General features: G+C 40.9%; 1 protein-coding gene across 2 annotated transcripts in view; it reads left to right on the top strand.

The window, feature by feature from the left end:
- The window catches only part of LOC132866465 (CMRF35-like molecule 3), a 31411-nt gene extending 13517 nt beyond the window's left edge, over positions 1-17894 (top strand). The window contains exons 2-7 of one of the 2 annotated variants that reach the window (XM_060899252.1): positions 3214-3537; positions 6298-6411; positions 6491-6544; positions 11304-11408; positions 16572-16603; positions 17089-17894. In XM_060899252.1, coding sequence (XP_060755235.1) covers positions 3214-3537; positions 6298-6411; positions 6491-6544; positions 11304-11408; positions 16572-16603; positions 17089-17493 — 1034 coding nt within the window. In that variant the 3' untranslated portion in view covers positions 17494-17894. The remainder of the gene's footprint in view (positions 1-3213; positions 3538-6297; positions 6412-6490; positions 6545-11303; positions 11409-16571; positions 16604-17088) is intronic. The other variant, XM_060899253.1, reaches the window with a different exon arrangement.
- The last annotated feature ends 1815 nt before the right edge of the window (positions 17895-19709 follow it).

The following is a 19709-nucleotide window of genomic DNA, read 5'->3' as shown; positions in this document are numbered from 1 at the left end:
TATGTTTAATTTACCATGCAAACGTCAAATAATAAAACACGAGTATCAGGGAATAATGCATTTTATTACATTGTAAAAAAAAAAACAACTAAATAGCCCAACAGTTTGAGAACTGAAAGACACTCTGACTCCGAGCTGATGTCCTGCTCCTGCTAAGTGGTGGGACGGGGTGTCGGGATGTCCTTGTCCTCATCACTGAGCATGGCACAATGGCCTGACAGCAATGATGGGATTGCAGTGTCCTCACTTCTGGGCGTCGTTAGCTGAAACATACTGTACATGAAAATCAGCATATATAATATTCATCACATAAGCATATAGATACTGCAATGAATGTTTAAAGCATGTGTATTTACCTGTGAAAATACCTCTGGCGGGCGGCTGTGTCTTCTGCCGGCTTGAAGGCAAACTTCTCCCTGTCCGTGCAGGGCTCGCCGGTGCTGCTACCATCATCATCAAACTCTTCCTCCTCCTCCCCCTCTGCTGTTTCAGGCTGGGTCACTTCACTTTTGCTCGCATCTTCTTGGGTCCCATTTTCTAAACTTTACACTGAAATTTTTTTTCTTTTTCCCAAAAAGTATCCAATGTTCTTCAGTCGAAAGACAGATGCAGAATGCTGCAGACACGCTGGTTTTATACCCACTCCTGGCTTGTGTCACACACAAGTTATGAGTGATTGTCACGTGCTAATCACATGCGTCACACACACTTCACAAGTGCGGCCCGAACTTGTAGCACAAGAAACTGGTAAAATGCAAGTCTCACACACTCCACACTCACTGAACACGCACTGATCACGTGCGTCAGATATACGCTTTCCACAGGCTAACGGCGCAATTTTTCCCACGCCTCGAGGAAGTCAGGTGTGCAACCTGTACTTGACAAGTACTTTGCCCGGACTCCTCCCCCAAACTTTCCCCCAGGTTCACCGTGACCCTGCGGCACGGCTGCGAGCTAACAAACCCTGTGACCCATGTGTGTCCAAAACACTTACGGCGGGTTGTGAGTGAGGCTTAATATCCACCCCAACCCAGGCCCTGAACTGACACAGCTCGAAACTCCAGTTGATGTCAAAAACAGCAACACATTACAATTTGTCCATCTCAATGTGTGCAGTTCATTAAACAAAATAGACTCTGGTCATTAAATAAAATAATCTTGAACATCCCAACAACACGAACAGTGTTGGGCAAAACTGCCTATAGCTCATTTGCACCATCTGCCTGGAATGAACTTCAGAACAAACTAAATCTTGAGTTATTACCGTCTCTCAATGTATTTAAAAACCTTTTAAAAACAACTATTACAGAACAATGTCGTTGTTTCTAACCGAGCTTCTCTGGTTTCTTAACACATCTTAACTGTACCCTCCTCTACATCTTTTTTTTATTCTTTGTTTTCTTTTAACTGAATGTTTTATTGTAGTGTGCGTCTTTTGTTATGGTCTTTGTATTTACTGTAACTTTTATTTGCCGCCTATCGTGGCCAGGACTCCCTGTCAATGGGACCTTCCTGGAAAAATAAAGGCAAAATAAATAAAAAATAAATAAAATTCTCATTCTCATTATCTCATCTCATTATCTGTAGCCGCTTTATCCTGTTCTACAGGGTTGCAGGCGAGCTGGAGCCTATCCCAGCTGACTACGGGCGAAAGGCAGGGTTCACCCTGGACAAGTCACCAGGTCATCACAGGGCTGACACATAGACACAGACAACCATTCACACTCACATTCACACCTACGCTCAATTTAGAGTCACCAGTTAACCTAACCTGCATGTCTTTGGACTGTGGGGGAAACCGGAGCACCCGGAGGAAACCCACGCGGACACGGGGAGAACATGCAAACTCCGCACAGAAAGGCCCTCGCCGGCCACGGGGCTCGAACCCAGACCTTCTTGCTGTGAGGCGACAGCGCTAACCACTACACCACCGTGCCACCATAAATAAAATTATTATGTTCAAATGTTAGGTGTTCAAATATTATGCCCTGCTGGCCAAAAGGCTCGAAGGGGGATTATGTCGTGGTGATGTTCATCCATCCATCCCAGATAGGGTAATAAACATATTGCAATTTTGTTCAATTCAGTTGCATTTTACCAGAGTTATGGCAGAGTTGCCAGCGGGGGATATTGTGCTCTCAGAGCACTCTTGTTCCAGGTTTACATGGTCTCATAGATTTTTCGAAGATTAATACTGCTCGAAATGATTGCACATTTACAGTTTGTCATCAGTGTAAATGTACACTGTAAATGTTGTTGGCCAGAGTTATAGTGCTGAGGAGTTGGAACATGTATTTCATGTAAACAATGCAGAGAATGAAAGTGAAACGGCTGGATGGGCGATAATATAAGGATGACCGATTAAAAACTTCTGTGCTGACAGAAAATACCATGGAACCAGTAACTAGACATATAAAAGCAGTCTAATAACAACATCACATTTCAGCTTGTACCCGATATTTGAACATAGAAACTGATGACAAATTTACACTGATGACTAATTGTAAATGTGCAATCATTTTGAGCAGTATTAATCTTGAAAACAATCTGCAAGACCATGTAAACCTGTAATAATATCTGAACATCTGATATCTGAACATTGAATTTATTTATTTATTTATTTATTAACCAATATTTCAACAGGATAAACCCCTTCAGACAGTGTCTGCTATCACTGGGGGTCCTGCATTGAATTATTACAATAAAAATAGCTTACAAATTAAAAAGCAAATTACAACAACTAAGAATAACAGCTAAAATAAAAAAATTAAACCAATCAAATAATTTTTACTCAAAAAAGTATTAAAAAATTTTACTATAAAATGTTCTTAATTCTCCTTTTGAAGCCAGTTAATGATCTTTCTAACTTTGCTTCTCCAGGTAAGGTATTAAGTGTTTTCGGTCCCATATACTTGATCAATTTTCTAAAACTGATTATATAGCCCAGTATTGGTTTTTGTACCATTACCAGCAGCCAGGGTGTGGCCACTGGAAGTTCCCAACCACACAGTGGATTGCGGGATATGTGAAAGGGGCGAATACAAGAAACGATGACAAGAAACCAAGTCAGGGCCAGGTGTACCGTAATACCAAAGAAAACCAAATTGCTTGTTACCTGAATTTTAAACACCCAGGTATACTAGTAAATCACATGTGGTATAAACAAGTAAGCCTTTTGTTGTGCTTTATTACATACAATTATTTTCTCTCCAGCTGATGATACTGATGCTGTAACTACAATAACTGGATACAGAGGAAGATCAGTTCAGATTCAATGCCCCTATGAACCTGGATATGAAAAGTACAAAAAGTATCTCTGCAGAGGTAAATGTCCCTATGTGGGGTATAATGACATTCCTGTTGAGTCTGGATCTCCTGCTAAAGACCCCAGATTCTCTCTGTATGACAACACAACAGCCAAAATCTTCACCGTCACCATCACTGATCTGAGACCAGAGGATAAAGGCACTTACTGGTGTGCAATAGAGCAGCCAGGGACAAATATTTATACAGAGCTTCTACTGCTGGTTAAAACAGGTGAGTGTGACACAGAGGAGACTAAAAACCCTCACACATTAATTCACTGATTACAAACACATTGAGTGAAGCAGATGATTAAAGCACCATGTCCAGTGTTGAGTGCACATCACTGAGCAAATTGGATAAGAACAACTTCATATGTAAATTTTTCACAGCACAACTTATACAGGAAATTCATTCATGGCATTCATTAAGATCCAGTTAGTTGTAAAAACATTTGTATACTACATTTCACTCTTGAGGGCGTGTAAATTTATGCATAAGGAAACTCATGAATGTAAACCTCGACTAAATGGCTTCAAATAGTATAACAGATGATGAGTTGTTGCAATTTTATATACAGATTACACGACGGTCATGTTTAAATCACTTATTTATTTTAATTACAGTCCTATTCAATAAATACTTTGTGAAAATCAACTGCTTCATGTTAATTATTGCAAAACAAATCCATATATTAAGGTTCTAACTAGGCCTTTTCAGCGTATCAGGCCGATACACAATGTTTCCTGACCGTTACATCCACAATATTGCCGACATGCCTGTAAAAGTTGCCGTTACACTAATAAAAAGACTTGCCAATCTTGAAAATGTGGTCTTTTGTTCAAAGCTGTACTGCCTTTCAGATTTTTCAAGTTCAGGTCATAAAAAGAATTTTCCCAACACCCAGTTATTTTTGTTTAGTGACTGAAAGCTACTGAATTCGAATCACAGACTTCCAATATTATTAGTTTTTTTTCTCATAGAACAATTGATTAATTTATCTCCACATGGCCCTAAATTCTCCACTATTTTTTCCTGCTTCACCATGACCCAATTCAAGATACTACGTCATGCATCACGTGGTGGGCTTTCCCTGTTCACGCAAGGCATTGTGGGATACAAATTTGAAACAGGAGAGAAAAATGGAGGACGTGAGTGTGCGAATGAAACGTGAAAGAGCGACTACAGTAACGGAAAGAAAGCGAGAAGAAAAGACGTTATGTTCTATACGAAGGAAAGGAAACGCAGGACCAAACTAATAAATATGGGCGCTCAGCGAGCACCTCGGTGTGATCAGCTGTTCGTTTAGCGACAGAATGATGGAACTGTCAGTGCACGCTCAAAGGGAAACCTGTAGATGGCAGTAATGCAACACTGTGGATGCCAGCTGCCGTAAAACCCAAAAGAAGAAGAAGAAGGTAAACCTGCGCATGCGCACACGGACTTCCTCTGTCTGCTTGACTGCGCCAAGCGAGCGATTTCATGCACATTATTTGCTTTAATCCCCTCAAATTAAATAACTTCCCAGCCACACAATGGCCTGATATTTTGTGAGATATTACAGAATCACAAACAAAATCTCATTAATATTAGCAAAAAAGAGTGACTTTCAGGGAGGCCTGCAAGTGCCAGGAAATGCACTAGAATGCATCTCCGAGCATGTAGAACCCGTGAGCTTTTGGGGGTCTAAGGCGGCCCCGAACCCCCAGCCGTTATAACTGGTGCCACTACGCTGATATTTTGGTCTAGTTAGAACACTGAATATTAAGATAAATAAGATTAATGGTTGAATTAGAGCAAAATTACAGTGATCTATAAATAGTTTGCTGAACGTTTGTGTGTCTATGTGTCAGCCCTGTGATGACCTGGCGACTTGTCCAGGGTGTACCCCACCTCTCGCCCGTAGTCAGCTGGGATAGGCTCCAGCTTGCCTGCGACCCTGTAGAACAGGATAAAGCGGCTACAGATAATGGATGGATATTAGGGTGCATCAGTCGCCCCCTACAAATGAAAAGTTCCTCCGATCATGATGCATTTTTGTTTTTATGTTCCTTTTGGTAAGAAAACACACTGGGTGAAATATTTTGACAAAATTCAAAAGTTTAATGGTGGCTCCAGGAGCTCAAAGTTATGGAAAAAGCTGCTATTTTATGACTTTTATGACAAAATTTCGATCACTTTTCATGAAACATTATGGCACCTTATAGAGTATACCAAATATCTTAGATACACATTTTTAGTCCATATTCTAAATATATTATCAAGCACAGTTTGAGTTTTAGCTGTTCATTGAATCATTGTTCAACTACTTTTAAACAATACAAATGTATTATGAATCTCATTAATGCTTCTCAATCCCTTGCAAAGGTTCTTAACATGATCTCTGGCTCACAAGAAATCAATAAATAGAGTCCAACATTGTGATTCAAACCTTACGCGAAAACATAAAATAAGCATTTTTTGGCAAAAAATGAACCTCATGGTGCCACCATTAGACTTCTGAATATGGTCAAAAAATTTTACAGGATGTCTTTATTGGTGAAAAGGAACACCCAAACAAAAATGCATCAGAGTTTATGAAAGTGAGGGCAACTGATGCACCCTAATGGATATAAATAGTTTGCATCTATAGTAGCTGAAATGCTGCAGTGGCCGAGCTGCGTTATTGGAAGGTTCGATGTGTGCTGTGCTTCGAAGGCGCTCTTTTACCATTTAGGAGTCATTTTGTGATTTTTTTTTTTTAGCTCTCTGTGACTGTTTTAGGTAATTTCAGCATCATTCTTAAATGTAAATCAGTTGTGCTGTGAATAAACTTGGCCATTTATCAAGATACACACTCAGGTATGAAAAAAATCAGCAAAACCCTTATCGGGCAGAAATTTGTATTTCCGTGTTGCGAAATGAGGCTCAGTGTATGGGTCTTGAATATAGAAAATGTGAACCTTTAGAACATTTAAAAAGGATTTTAGCTTGATCCTGTTTCTATTCTCTCAGATGATCCTGCCGTCAATACAGTCTCACACACCACACACACTACACACACCACACACGCTGCTTCAACACACTCCAGTTCATCAGTGCATGCTGAGACCACAGAGTCAACAGCAGGTATGAACTCTACGCCTGAACTCTTATTCTTTTTGTTTCATCATAGAATTCATCGTGAATCCTTTTTTTTCCCCTTTAGGTACTGCACTAAATAATGCGGCCCACCCAGTTAGTCCTCCTTCTTCACCTCAGGGTAAGAATAATATTATGTGTCATTTGAGGTTTTATTGAGTTTCTTCTCGATGAGAAAGAGAACACAGATCAAATCACTGCAGGACAGATCAAACCAGCTGTGGTTATGAGAAGGTTTTGATCACATTTCTCTGCTCTCTGGTTCACTGAGTAACAGGAAGTTTCTTGAACCATGCAAACAAATAACAACTGCCTATTGAATGTTTTTTCCCCTTTTTTTATCCATTGTACCACAGCGCCGTCTCATAGTGTGCCATAACATGTATTAGTTATAAAATACCTGTATTACTGCGAGCAAACTGTTGCCGCTTAATTTATGCCAAAACCAGACATTTTGCAAAATGATAAAGATGCAGAATATCATTTTCTACAACTGTACTGTGCCTGTACATGCTCAGGATCTCTGTCCTGGTGCTCAGTCTGTTGAAGGAAGTTGAAACCACTTCAGCAATGCCAGACTGCTTGTGAAACTTAAAGCTGCAGCCACATTGGCACTCCTTCCTATTAGTGTGCTTCCACATGTGCTTTTTATTCTGTTTAAGTTAATGTCTGGTGCATTTCCTCCTCTGCGTGTTTTTTTTTAAGCAGGTGTGACTTTTACATTTCCAGTTGCAAACTGGGGCCTGAAAACACGCACCGTAAACTCACGGTGCTTTTACACATGCAGTGTTTAGTCTGTTCGATTGGAACCTTGTTGTTCTGTGCCTCGGTGTGATTCTAAATCGACTAGGCATGTCACTATTCACCCAATTCATGATTCAATTCGATTGACAATGTCGGGGTCAAGTCAAGTTTATTATATAGTGCTTTTAACAACAGACATTGTCGCAAAGCAGGTTTACAGAAAATTAAAGACTTTAAACCTGATATAATTTTATCCCTAATTTATCCCTGATGATGAAGCCTGTGGCGACGGTGGTGAGGAAAAATTCCCTCAGACAACATGAAGAAGAAACCTCGAGAGGAACCAGATTCAAAAGGCAACCCATCCTCATTTGGGTGATAACAGACAACATGATTCATTATACAACCCCGATTCCAAAAAAGTTGGGACAAAGTACAAATTGTAAATAAAAACGGAATGCAATGATGTGGAAGTTTCAAAATTCCATATTTTATTCAGAATAGAACATAGATGACATATCAAATGTTTAAACTGAGAAAATGTATCATTTAAAGAGAAAAATTAGGTGATTTTAAATTTCATGACAACACCACATCTCAAAAAAGTTGGGACAAGGCCATGTTTCCCACTGTGAGACATCCCCTTTTCTCTTTACAGCAGTCTGTAAACGTCTGGGGACTGAGGAGACAAGTTGCTCAAGTTTAGGGATAGGAATGTTAACCCATTCTTGTCTAATGTAGGATTCTAGTTGCTCAACTCTCTTAGGTCTTTTTTGTCGTATCTTCCGTTTTATGATGTGCCAAATGTTTTCTATGGGTGAAAGATCTGGACTGCAGGCTGGCCAGTTCAGTACCCGGACCCTTCTTCTACGCAGCCATGATGCTGTAATTGATGCAGTATGTGGTTTGGCATTGTCATGTTGGAAAATGCAAGGTCTTCCCTGAAAGAGACGTCGTCTGGATGGGAGCATATGTTGCTCTAGAACCTGGATATACCTTTCAGCATTGATGGTGTCTTTCCAGATGTGTAAGCTGCCCATGCCACATGCACTAATGCAACCCCATACCATCAGAGATGCAGGCTTCTGAACTGAGCGCTGATAACAACTTGGGTCGTCCTTCTCCTCTTTAGTCTGAATGACACGGCGTCCCTGATTTCCATAAAGAACTTCAAATTTTGATTCGTCTGACCACAGAACAGTTTTCCACTTTGCCACAGTCCATTTTAAATGAGCCTTGGCCCACAGAAGACGTCTGCACTTCTGGATCATGTTTAGATACGGCTTCTTCTTTGAACTATAGAGTTTTAGCTGGCAACGGCGGATGGCACGGTGAATTGTGTTCACAGATAATGTTTTCTGGAAATATTCCTGAGCCCATTTTGTGATTTCCAATACAGAAGCATGCCTGTATGTGATGCAGTGCCGTCTAAGGGCCCGAAGATCACGGGCACCCAGTATGGTTTTCCGGCCTTGACCCTTACGCACAGAGATTCTTCCAGATTCTCTGAATCTTTTGATGATATTATGCACTGTAGATGATGATATGTTCAAACTCTTTGCAATTTTACACTGTCGAACTCCTTTCTGATATTGCTCCACTATTTGTCGGCGCAGAATTAGGGGGATTGGTGATCCTCTTCCCATCTTTACTTCTGAGAGCCGCTGCCACTCCAAGATGCTCTTTTTATACCCAGTCATGTTAATGACCTATTGCCAATTGACCTAATGAGTTGCAATTTGGTCCTCCAGCTGTTCCTTTTTTGTACCTTTAACTTTTCCAGCCTCTTATTGCCCCTGTCCCAACTTTTTTGAGATGTGTTGCTGTCATGAAATTTCAAATGAGCCAATATTTGGCATGAAATTTCAAAATGTCTCACTTTCGACATTTGATATGTTGTCTATGTTCTATTGTGAATACAATATCAGTTTTTGAGATTTGTAAATTATTGCATTCCATTTTTATTTACAATTTGTACTTTGTCCCAACTTTTTTGGAATCGGGGTTGTAGTTTAACAGGAAGTCTGTTTTGTTGAAATTATTAACTGTGCATTGATGGAGACTTGACTGCAAAACTGTTTATGACAACCGCAGTCCAAAGGTTATCATGTCAACTGTAGTCCTCAGCCATAAAAGCATTACTGTAAGAGTCCAGAGCGTCTTCCAAGTGTGACTTTCAACTGTCCATATGGGGCCGTCCTCCACAGGAGCGATGTGATGAGACTCCAGCCAGATGTAGGGCATCAGGATGGATCAGGCAGGTCCGAGGAGCAGAAGAGTTTCAGCATCTCGATATCAGGATCAACATGTAACTCAACAGAGAGAGAGAGGGAAGAGACAGGGGAGGGGGCAACACAGGTTGTTAGGTATGCCCAATGTCCCCTAATGAGTAAGAACAGGATACATTGTGCACTGAGTGCAAGCAGGGACTAACTATGACAGCATAACTGAAAGGGGAGAGCCAGAAGGTAGCACAGGCATGAGGGAGCCCCGGGACATAAAGCAGCAGCCACTACACCGTCAACAAACTCGAGTGAGCAAGCGAGTGGGGACTGACCGCATCCATACATCCCAGTTTACCAAAACACTCTGTCTGAGGATCCTCCAGATCTACTCCTTTACCTCATAAACACCATTAACAAAAGGCTTGGCTACACAGATCTGTTTTCAGCCGAGACTTAAACACTGAGACTGTGTCTGAGTCCTGAACACTACTTGGAAGGCTGTTCCAGAACTGTCACGATTTGATTTTCCTGTGATATTTTTGAAAAAAAATTAAATGAAGAAATTTTACTGACAAAAAAGCAACATTTATTTTCCTGTACTTTATTGACTTAAATATTCTTTTTGTTAAATAAAAAATAAATAAATATATTTTTTTTTTCATTTTCTGAATTACCAACAATAATTATTTACCCACATTTGTAAAGCTTGGAGTAAAACATAATAGAAGAAGAAAAAAAAAACTTTATTTGTCACATGCACATTTCAAGCACAGTGAAATTCATCCTCTGCATTTAACCCATCTGAAGCAGTGAACACACGCACACACTCAGAGCAGTGGGCAGCTACACCAGAGCGCCCGGGGAGCACTCAGGGGTTCAGTACCTCGCTCAAGGGCACCTCAGCCCAAGGCCGCCCCACGTCAACCTAACTGCATGTCTTTGGACTGTGGGGGAAACCGGAGCACCCGGAGGAAACCCACGCAGACATGGGGAGAACATGCAAACTCCGCACAGAAAGGCTCTCACCAGCCACGGGGCTCGAACCCGAACCTTCTTTCTGTGAGGCGACCGTGCTAACCACTACACCACCGTGCCGCCCAATAATAGTTTATTAACTAAAATATTCCTTTTATTAAAAATGAAAAAAGTTAATAACAAATATTCCTTTTCTTAATAAACCTTTATGTACATTTGTTCTGCCTCCATTTGCTTCTCTTTTCTTTATCTTTCCACAGTCTGTAAAAAGAAAGAGAGGTCCAATTTCTTGTTGAATCTATTTGTACAGTTAATCACGTGACAACGCTTTCATATTTTAGATCTGCGTGTGTGTGTGTTTACTGCTTTAGACCTGTGTTACTTCTGTCTATGGTGACGTCACATGCATTCCTGCGATTGTACCTGATGATGATAATAATAATCACTTTTCATTTTTTATTTAATTGATTTGAATCATCATAATTTTTTTTTTTGCGATTGATCATCACATGATATATCATTACATGCCTAGAACTGACTCAAGTGCAGGAGCCAAAACATGCCGGACGTTTTGGGCTACACCATTTTTGTACACGCAAGATGCGAAACTAAACCATGAGGTACAAACTGAGCTAAAGTTCAAAGCTTTGCTGTTGTAAAAATGCCACCTGCTCTGGAGATTTATTCTGATGAACAGAAAGAGAAATGAAAAGTAGACATGAGATGTTTAAATCCAGTTATTTATTACCACTGGCTCCATGTTCTGAACATCAACCACATCCTGTACGTTTTCAGTTTTACTTTAATTACACACAACACACATATTGCAATTTAATCCACACTGTGTTTAATTGTTCAGACAAAGTCAGAACGTCTGATTGATTAGAATGTGGTTTAAATTTGACTTTCACATTATGACTCTGATTTCCTTCCCAGAATTTCCAACTTCCTCTCTCATCGTTGCTGTGTCTGTGGTTCTCGTGCTGCTTCTCATTGCTCTTTTATTCGTGGTAGCTCGACAGAGGAAAAAGAAGACCCAAGGTAGTGCAATACACAAAACCCAAACACACAAATTTAAAAAAAACAAAACCCTAATCTATTATAAAACTGTTGAAATGCAGAACATCTGAAAATATTAAAATCAAGGTGGCGGCAGGCACTTTAAGTAATAGCATGGGGGAATTGGTGTAATATACAAAATTACATCGCTGCCTGGACAAGTTTAGCATCAGTGAGGCATTATGCATAATGTGTGATCTTTAAAGCTGAATGTAGACTGCATTATTTCAGTCCCATTCTGACAAAATTTGGGGATTTGAGACTATCACACCACCTCCAAGTCCCCAGCCCTCAGCCTGGCAACAGCTTGATGCGCATTCCTGTGGCAACTGCTCCTGTCGAGCTTCAGTGATGTCATTTTCTCAGGTCATGTGATCTGGAAAAAGTATCTGTAATATGTTCCTGATGTGGGTGGAATACTGAAGCACGGCAGGCGGGGACTAATGTTAACAGTGACTTTATTTCCGAATATCGTACTTGCTTTTCAGCTTACTATTCTCGTTTGTTCACAAACACATACACACACACGTGCTCTGGTTGGGAGAGATCCCCTGCAAAACACACACACCACATTAATCGACAACAGGTGTACTGACTTTGCTAATCACCTTCCCTGGCCCCACCCTCCATTCACAAACTCACGCTTGGCCACACCCCTGCTGCCACAGTGTCATATCATGATTTTTCAGACTGAATCACGGCCCATGGTTTGATCATGATGACGGTAGCTCTACAAGGAAACATCTCATCTCATCTCATCATCTCTAGCCGCTTTATCCTGTTCTACAGGGTCGCAGGCAAGCTGGAGCCTATCCCAGCTGACTACGGGCGAAAGGCGGGGTTCACCCTGGACAAGTCGCCAGGTCATCACAGGGCTGACACATAGACACAGACAACCATTCACACTCACATTCACACCTACGGTCAATTTAGAGTCACCAGTTAACCTAACCTGCATGTCTTTGGACTGTGGGGGAAACCGGAGCACCCGGAGGAAACCCACGCGGACACGGGGAGAACATGCAAACTCCGCACAGAAAGGCCCTCGCCGGCCACGGGGCTCGAACCCGGACCTTCTTGCTGTGAGGCGACAGCACTAACCACTACACCACCGTGCCGCCCCAAAATGTAAAGAATTATTTTCAAATTGAAAATAATCAAGCATGGATAGCATATTTTTTAAAAATGTCAGATAAAACGTACGTCACCTCAACTAATGTCTACAGTACTGAAAAGTATAATGAATGGAGAGGTGATTGACAGGTGAGTGAGTGTTAAAATATATTTCAATACTGAATACCTTAGCTGAGTTGGTTTGCTAATTAGACTACTTTTAGTGATAAGTTGATGAACGTAACAATAAGTGTTTCATTGTTTTTGGTGTTTATTACACTTTTCTCAGCATCCTGTGTACAGATGAGGAACGGCTATAACAGGACTTGCAGAAGTCAATTTTAATCTTCATTTATTTTTTGGCCATTTTGATGGGTATTATAACCTTGGTCAGGTAAAAGGTCACAGCATCAGTAATGTCTTTCCAAAGCTAACTTTTTTTTTTAAATAATTGTCTCTCCAGGTGGCACGGTGGTGTAGTGGTTAGCGCTGTCGCCTCACAGCAAGAAGGTCCGGGTTTGAGCCCCGTGGCCGGCGAGGGCCTTTCTGTGCGGAGTTTGCATGTTCTCCCCGTGTCCGCGTGGGTTTCCTCCGGGTGCTCCGGTTTCCCCCACAGTCCAAAGACGTGCAGGTTAGGTTAACTGGTGACTCTAAATTGAGCGTAGGTGTGAATGTGAGTGTGAATGGTTGTCTGTGTCTATGTGTCAGCCCTGTGATGACCTGGCGACTTGTCCAGGGTGTACCCCGCCTTTCGCCCGTAGTCAGCTGGGATAGGATCCAGCTCACCTGCGACCCTGTAGAACAGGATAAAGCGGCTAGAGATGATGGATGGATGGATGGACTGAGTCAATGGATGTTACTCTTATTATCGAGGTTTTCTCGTCTCAACCATTCTGCATGGGCAATTTAGTGTAGGCAGTTCACCTAACCTAACCGCATGTGCTTGGACTGTTGGAGGAAACCAGAGCACCCAGAGGAAACCCACACAGACACAAGGAGAACAGACCAACTCCACACAGAGAGCCCCCCGTCAGCTGTGAGGTTTGAACCGGAAGTTTCTTGCTGTGAGGCGACAGTGCTAACCACTGCCCATGAATGTTCCTATTTTGTCATAAATGAAAGAGAATAAATTACCATGTGACATACTTCTGGTGAATTACTGTCGTAAACTAACTGAAATAGGAATTCAGTATAAGGTTTATAGTGAAAATAATGGCATGGGGACTTTTTAACCATTTCTTAGGAAATTTCTTCTTTAGAATATTAGATAAAGGAAGAAGTCCTAACTCCACTGATATTCAACTGAGTACCAACAAATTTAACAGAGGTGGACAGTAACGAAGTACATTTACTTGAGTTCTGTCCTTAAGTACACTTTTTGAGTATCTGTACTTTACTTGAGTATTATTTTTTTGGAAATGTACCGTATGACTTTAACTTCACTCCATTTGAAAAGCAAATATCGTACTTTTTACTCCACTACATTTCTATCAAGGTCCTTGTTACTCGTTACCATGAAGCGGTTTTGAAAGTGGATGTTTTTTCTTTTCTAAAACGTGATTGGTTTTTCCGCAGGTGACACTGAGAGCCGATCAGTAATCACTAGGCTCACGTCACGTCCATAGACTGGATAAAATCAAGTTCAGTGATTTCTCAGCAGCGTTATTTAACACAATCAGTTGATGGCCGATGGAAGGAGGCGGTTCTTCTGGGGAACACACGCACTCATGGCTTTACCTCGAACCCATGTTTCAGTTTTCTGAATGGATTAAAGATTCGTTTTGTTTTGTTTACTTTGTTTGCCAAAAATGAACCGCATCACTGCGGAAGCATATTGAGTTATATAAAGGTTTTATTCCAAGAGAAAGCTTGCAATGAAGTTGTCTGTTCTTTTAGAGATCGTGATAACATTGCAATAGCTATGCGGTCTGGTTAATCAAATGACTTTCTATGGATTTGCCCACCAAGTTCCCATAGCCTTGTCCACGGCTGACGTTAACACACAGCTAGTTAACTTGGACACTGTTAGTTAGCATGTAAAAACAGAGTTATGCTAACATCAGTAATGTTAACTTACAGTATCTGAAGTCTTTTCAGAAATATGTTTTAGCATAATCTTGCCAAATAACCAGAATGTAGAAATCTTTCTTTTCTAGTAGCGTTAGCTACCCAATATGATTTCGAGTTTGAAAAGAGTTTGCTAGCATGTCAGGTGGAGCTTCACTGACTAGCTAGCTTAACGTTAAACCGCCATGATGCACAGCATGTGTTCGTTTTGTGAATTCACATTTCTGTCTTTGGGAACGGCGTTAGGTTTTGTAAGCGTTGTGGCAATAATACAACATGTTGACAGAAAAAGTACTTTTAAGACTTAAGTATTTTTAAAAGTAAGTACTTTAGTACTTTAAGTTCAGTAAAAATTTGACTGGCCAACTTTCACTCGTATCAGAGTAATATATGACCAGCGGGATCTGTACTTTGACTTAACTAATGAAGTTGGGTTCTTTGTTCACCTCTGAAATTTACTCACAGCCTGTTGTTTACTCAATTCTCACATTTTAAAGCCATTTTAATCTAATTAACTCAGGAAATAAACAAGGTTCTAAAAGCTATTCAGCGGTTATATAAACTCAGGTATCTGCTCAGTGAACATCCATCCATCCATCCATTATCTCTAGCAGCTTTATCCTGTTCTACAGGGTTGCAGGCAAGCTGGATCCTATCCCAGCTGACTACGGGCGAAAGGCGGGGTACACCCTGGACAAGTCGCCAGGTCATCACAGGGCTGACACATAGACACAGACAACCATTCACACTCACATTCACACCTACGCTCAATTTAGAGCCACCAGTTAACCTAACCTGCATGTCTTTGGACTGTGGGGGAAACCGGAGCACCCGGAGGAAACCCACGCGGACACGGGGAGAACATGCAAACTCCACACAGAAAGGCCCTCGCCGGCCACGGGGCTCGAACCCGGACCTTCTTGCTGTGAGGTGACAGTGCTAACCACTACACCACCATGCCGCCCCTCAGTGAACATATTATTGATAATTTTCGTTTAAAAAGTTGATATTCAGTCAGTAAAAGTTGAATTAAACGTGAATTCAGGCTCCTGACTTTCTCATCAGAGTGAGGGAGTGAAACTGCGCGCGCTCGCCTTCTTAACCGCCATCGATTTGAAATGGAGCGTGTTCATTGGATACTGAGTGAGGAGAGCAGTGACGTCATTTTGGCGTCAGTGAACTTTATTTTAAAGGTAGTTTGCTTATTTACTTTAATAATAATAGAACTTTGCTATGGATTAATTATTAATTTAAAAATCATTTGTAATAAATTACGGCATTTTTGTTACTTAAAAGCACATATAGTAAATTGTTTTTAATTCATAATTTTTTATTTATTTATTTTTACAAATTTTATATTCTATATGAGTTTAAATCACCGTGGGGTGGCACGGTGGTGTAGTGGTTAGCACGGTTGCCTCACGGCAAGAAGGTTCTGGGTTCGAACCCAGCGGCTGGCGAGAGCCTTTCTGTGCGGAGTTTGCATGTTCTCCCTGTGTCTGCGTGGGTTTCCTCCGGGTGCTCCGGTTTCCCCCACAGTCCAAAGACATGCAGGTTAGGTTAATATGGGACGACCTTGGGCTGAGGTGCCCTTGAGCGAGGCACCAAACTCCTAACTGCTCCCCGGGCGCTGTTAGCATGGCTGCCCACTGCTCTGGGTGTGTGTGCTCATTGCTCATGTGTGTGTGTTAAATGCAGAGAGGAAGTTTCACAAGTGTGTGATGAATAAAGTCGTGCTTTCTTTCTTTTTCTTTAAATCCTGAGTCTCCAATGAGAATAACAGTGACGGGGCAACATTGCCCCCTAGTGGACAAAAATAGAGCTGCATAAAGTGTACAGTCAAAGAACATGTACAAACTACTGTCCATTCAGTACTCTGCTTATATGAATTTAAAATAAATAACTTTCATAATAGTGTGTATCTTTTTTTAAATTTTCTCAAATGTATTTTCTTCTCGTCTGTAGCCAAACCTCCACAAGCGTCCTCAAACGATGTGGTGAGTTGTGTTGTTCGTTTGTTTGTTTGTTTGTTTGTTTGTTTGTTTTTCTTCAAAATCAGGTCATCACTGGAACTGATGCTGACCAAAAACCACAGCACAGCTGGTCACATCTGCTATTTTACATCACTGTAAACCTACATAAATCACTAGACTCAGATAAGCATATGACAACAAATCCTGTTAATATCCATAATAACATAATGTCATTTTCTTTCATGTGACACACACACACACACACACACACACACTTACTGTGGTCTGTTCTGGAGCTCAAGTGCATGTATATAGTTATTGCATACAGTACACACACATGACTGCTACATGAACCAAATGAAAGTACATACGAATTGTAAATACAAGTATTTATTCAACTTTTTAATTTGCTTAGGACTTTTTTTTAAGACTTTAGACTTAACACATTTATACTTGTTTTAATGTGCCACCTTGATCACAGTTTTTTTCTTCCTTTTTCTTGCTCTCAGGCTCCTGTCAGTAATGATGAGACTGAAGACATCAGACGCCTTTCTCACCCAGTTTATTCCACTCCTCGATTACCCACAAGCCCCCTCACCTCCTCTCAAACTATTTACTCCAACACGGGATTACCCACAGCTCCCTCTGAATATCCACAGCCCCTTTATTCTACAGTCCAACACCCATCCGATTCTGCTGATCAGGGCGACTACTCCACAGCTAACTTACCCACAACTCTCTCTGACTCATCAGTCAGCGCTGCTCCACCATCGGCTGTGAAACCTGCTGAAAGTCCAACGTACACAACTCTGAGATTTGACACCAGTTCTGCTGGTGCAGCTCCAGCGGTGATCTCCAGAAATGAAAACCACTCGTGTGATTACGCGAATGTTAATATTACTCTCTGTGGCTAATTCGCTGACATCAGATTACTAATAATTTTCTCTTGTTTTAAATTTGCAGCACAAATTTGGATTGGTCAGAACCTTCTTCTTCATAATATTTATAACAGCTGCACTGACAGTAGTGCAACTGATAAATAGTATGTCATCTTCCATTTCAATACATACAATATTATAAATGTTGGAAAATGGCTGTGGGATGAGAACAATACAACATTTGGAACATTCTGTTACGTATAAATAATCAACGTTGGGGTGGTAACAGGAACGTCACTTCACACCACCCTGAACACACACACACACAGAGTGATTATTTCTTCCTGGTTATACAAACCTCCTGTTTTTCTACTGTATTTAAGATGCAGCATTATATTCCTAATTTCAACATATTTATAAAATACTATTGCATCTCAAAAAATTAGAATACCATGAAAAAGTTCCTTTTTTCATAATTTAATTCAAAAAGGTAAACTTTCATATATTCTATATTCATTGCATGTAAAGTGAAATATTTAAAGCCTTTTTTGTTTTTATTTTGATGATTATGGCTTATAGCTCATGAAAATCAGAAATCCAGTATCTCAAATTATTAGAATATTCCCTAAGATCAATCAAAAAAAGGATTTACAATACAGAAATGTACAACTTCTGAAAAGTATATTCATTTATACACTCAATACTTGGTTGGGGCTCCTTTACCATGAATTACTGTATCAATGCGGTGTGGCATGGACACAGGGACGTGCACAGGATTATAGAGGGGCAGGGGCTCAAAGTCAGAAAAAGGGCAGCAAGTGCATGATTTTTTTTCCCCCGGTCCTTTCCAAAATATGGAAATGTAGAATTAAAATTAATGTACTAATAGGAAGGTAAGTACTTAGCTATGTGTCCTGTGTTGGTGAAAGTGATATGCAATTGCCATTTCTTTTGTGTCAGCAAAATTGTCACTCACATTATCATAGGCTTGGAAGACATGCAAAGCAATAAAACCCTGGTGCATAATTAGGCTTTTTTATTGTTAAAGATTTAACATTGAACAGTGAAACCTGAACTTTGAACAAATAAGTAAATAGCCTAATGGACAAAATAATAAAAATCAGTCCTTCCTCTCATAAGGTAGAAGCCTAACATTCCAGGGGCCTTAAAGCAGTAACCTTCTGGGGGCCATGTCCCTGTAGATACAGTGGGGCAAAAAAGTATTTAGTCAGTCACCAATTGTGCAAGTTCTCCCACTTAAAAATATGAGAGAGGCCTGTAATTTTCATCAGAGGTACACTTCAACTATGAGAGACAAAATGAAAAAAAAAAAAACAGAAAATCACATTGTCTGATTTTTAAAGAATTTATTTGCAAATTATGGTGGAAAATAAGTATTTGGTCAATAACAAAAGTTCATCTCAATACTTTGTTATATACCCTTTGTTGGCAATGACAGAGGTCAAACGTTTTCTGTAAGTCTTCACAAGGTTTTCACACACTGTTGCTGGTATTTTGGCCCATTCCTCCATGCAGATCTCCTCTCGAGCAGTGATGTTTTGGGGCTGTCGCTGGGCAACACGGACTTTCAACTCCCTCCAAAGATTTTCTATGGGGCTGAGATCTGGAGACTGGCTAGGCCACTCCAGGACCTTGAAATGCTTCTTACGAAGCCACTCCTTCGTTGCCCGGGCGGTGTGTTTGGGATCATTGTCATGCTGAAAGACCCAGCCACGTTTCATCTTCAATGCCCTTGCTGATGGAAGGAGGTTTTCACTCAAAATCTCACGATACATGGCCCCATTCATTCTTTCCTTTACACGGATCAGTCATCCTGGTCCCTTTGCAGAAAAACAGCCCCAAAGCATGATGTTTCCACCCCCATGCTTCACAGTAGGTATGGTGTTCTTTGGATGCAACTCAGCATTCTTTCTCCTCCAAACAGGACAAGTTGAGTTTTTACCAAAAAGTTCTATTTTGGTTTCATCTGACCATATGACATTCTCCGAATCCTCTTCTGGATCATCCAAATGCTCTCTAGCAAACTTCAGACGGGCCTGGACATGTACTGGCTTAAGCAGGGGGACACGTCTGGAACTGCAGGATTTGAGTCCCTGGTGGCGTAGTGTGTTACTGATGGTAGCCTTTGTTACTTTGGTCCCAGCTCTCTGCAGGTCATTCACTAGGTCCCCCCGTGTGGTTCTGGGATTTTTTCTCACCGTTCTTGTGATCATTTTGACCCCACGGGGTGA

Source organism: Neoarius graeffei, chromosome 18, assembly GCF_027579695.1.
Source record: "Neoarius graeffei isolate fNeoGra1 chromosome 18, fNeoGra1.pri, whole genome shotgun sequence".
In the NCBI taxonomy this organism is placed as follows: domain Eukaryota; kingdom Metazoa; phylum Chordata; class Actinopteri; order Siluriformes; family Ariidae; genus Neoarius; species Neoarius graeffei.
Note: the sequence above shows the minus strand (reverse complement) of the source record. Positions and strands in the feature narration are given on the sequence as shown.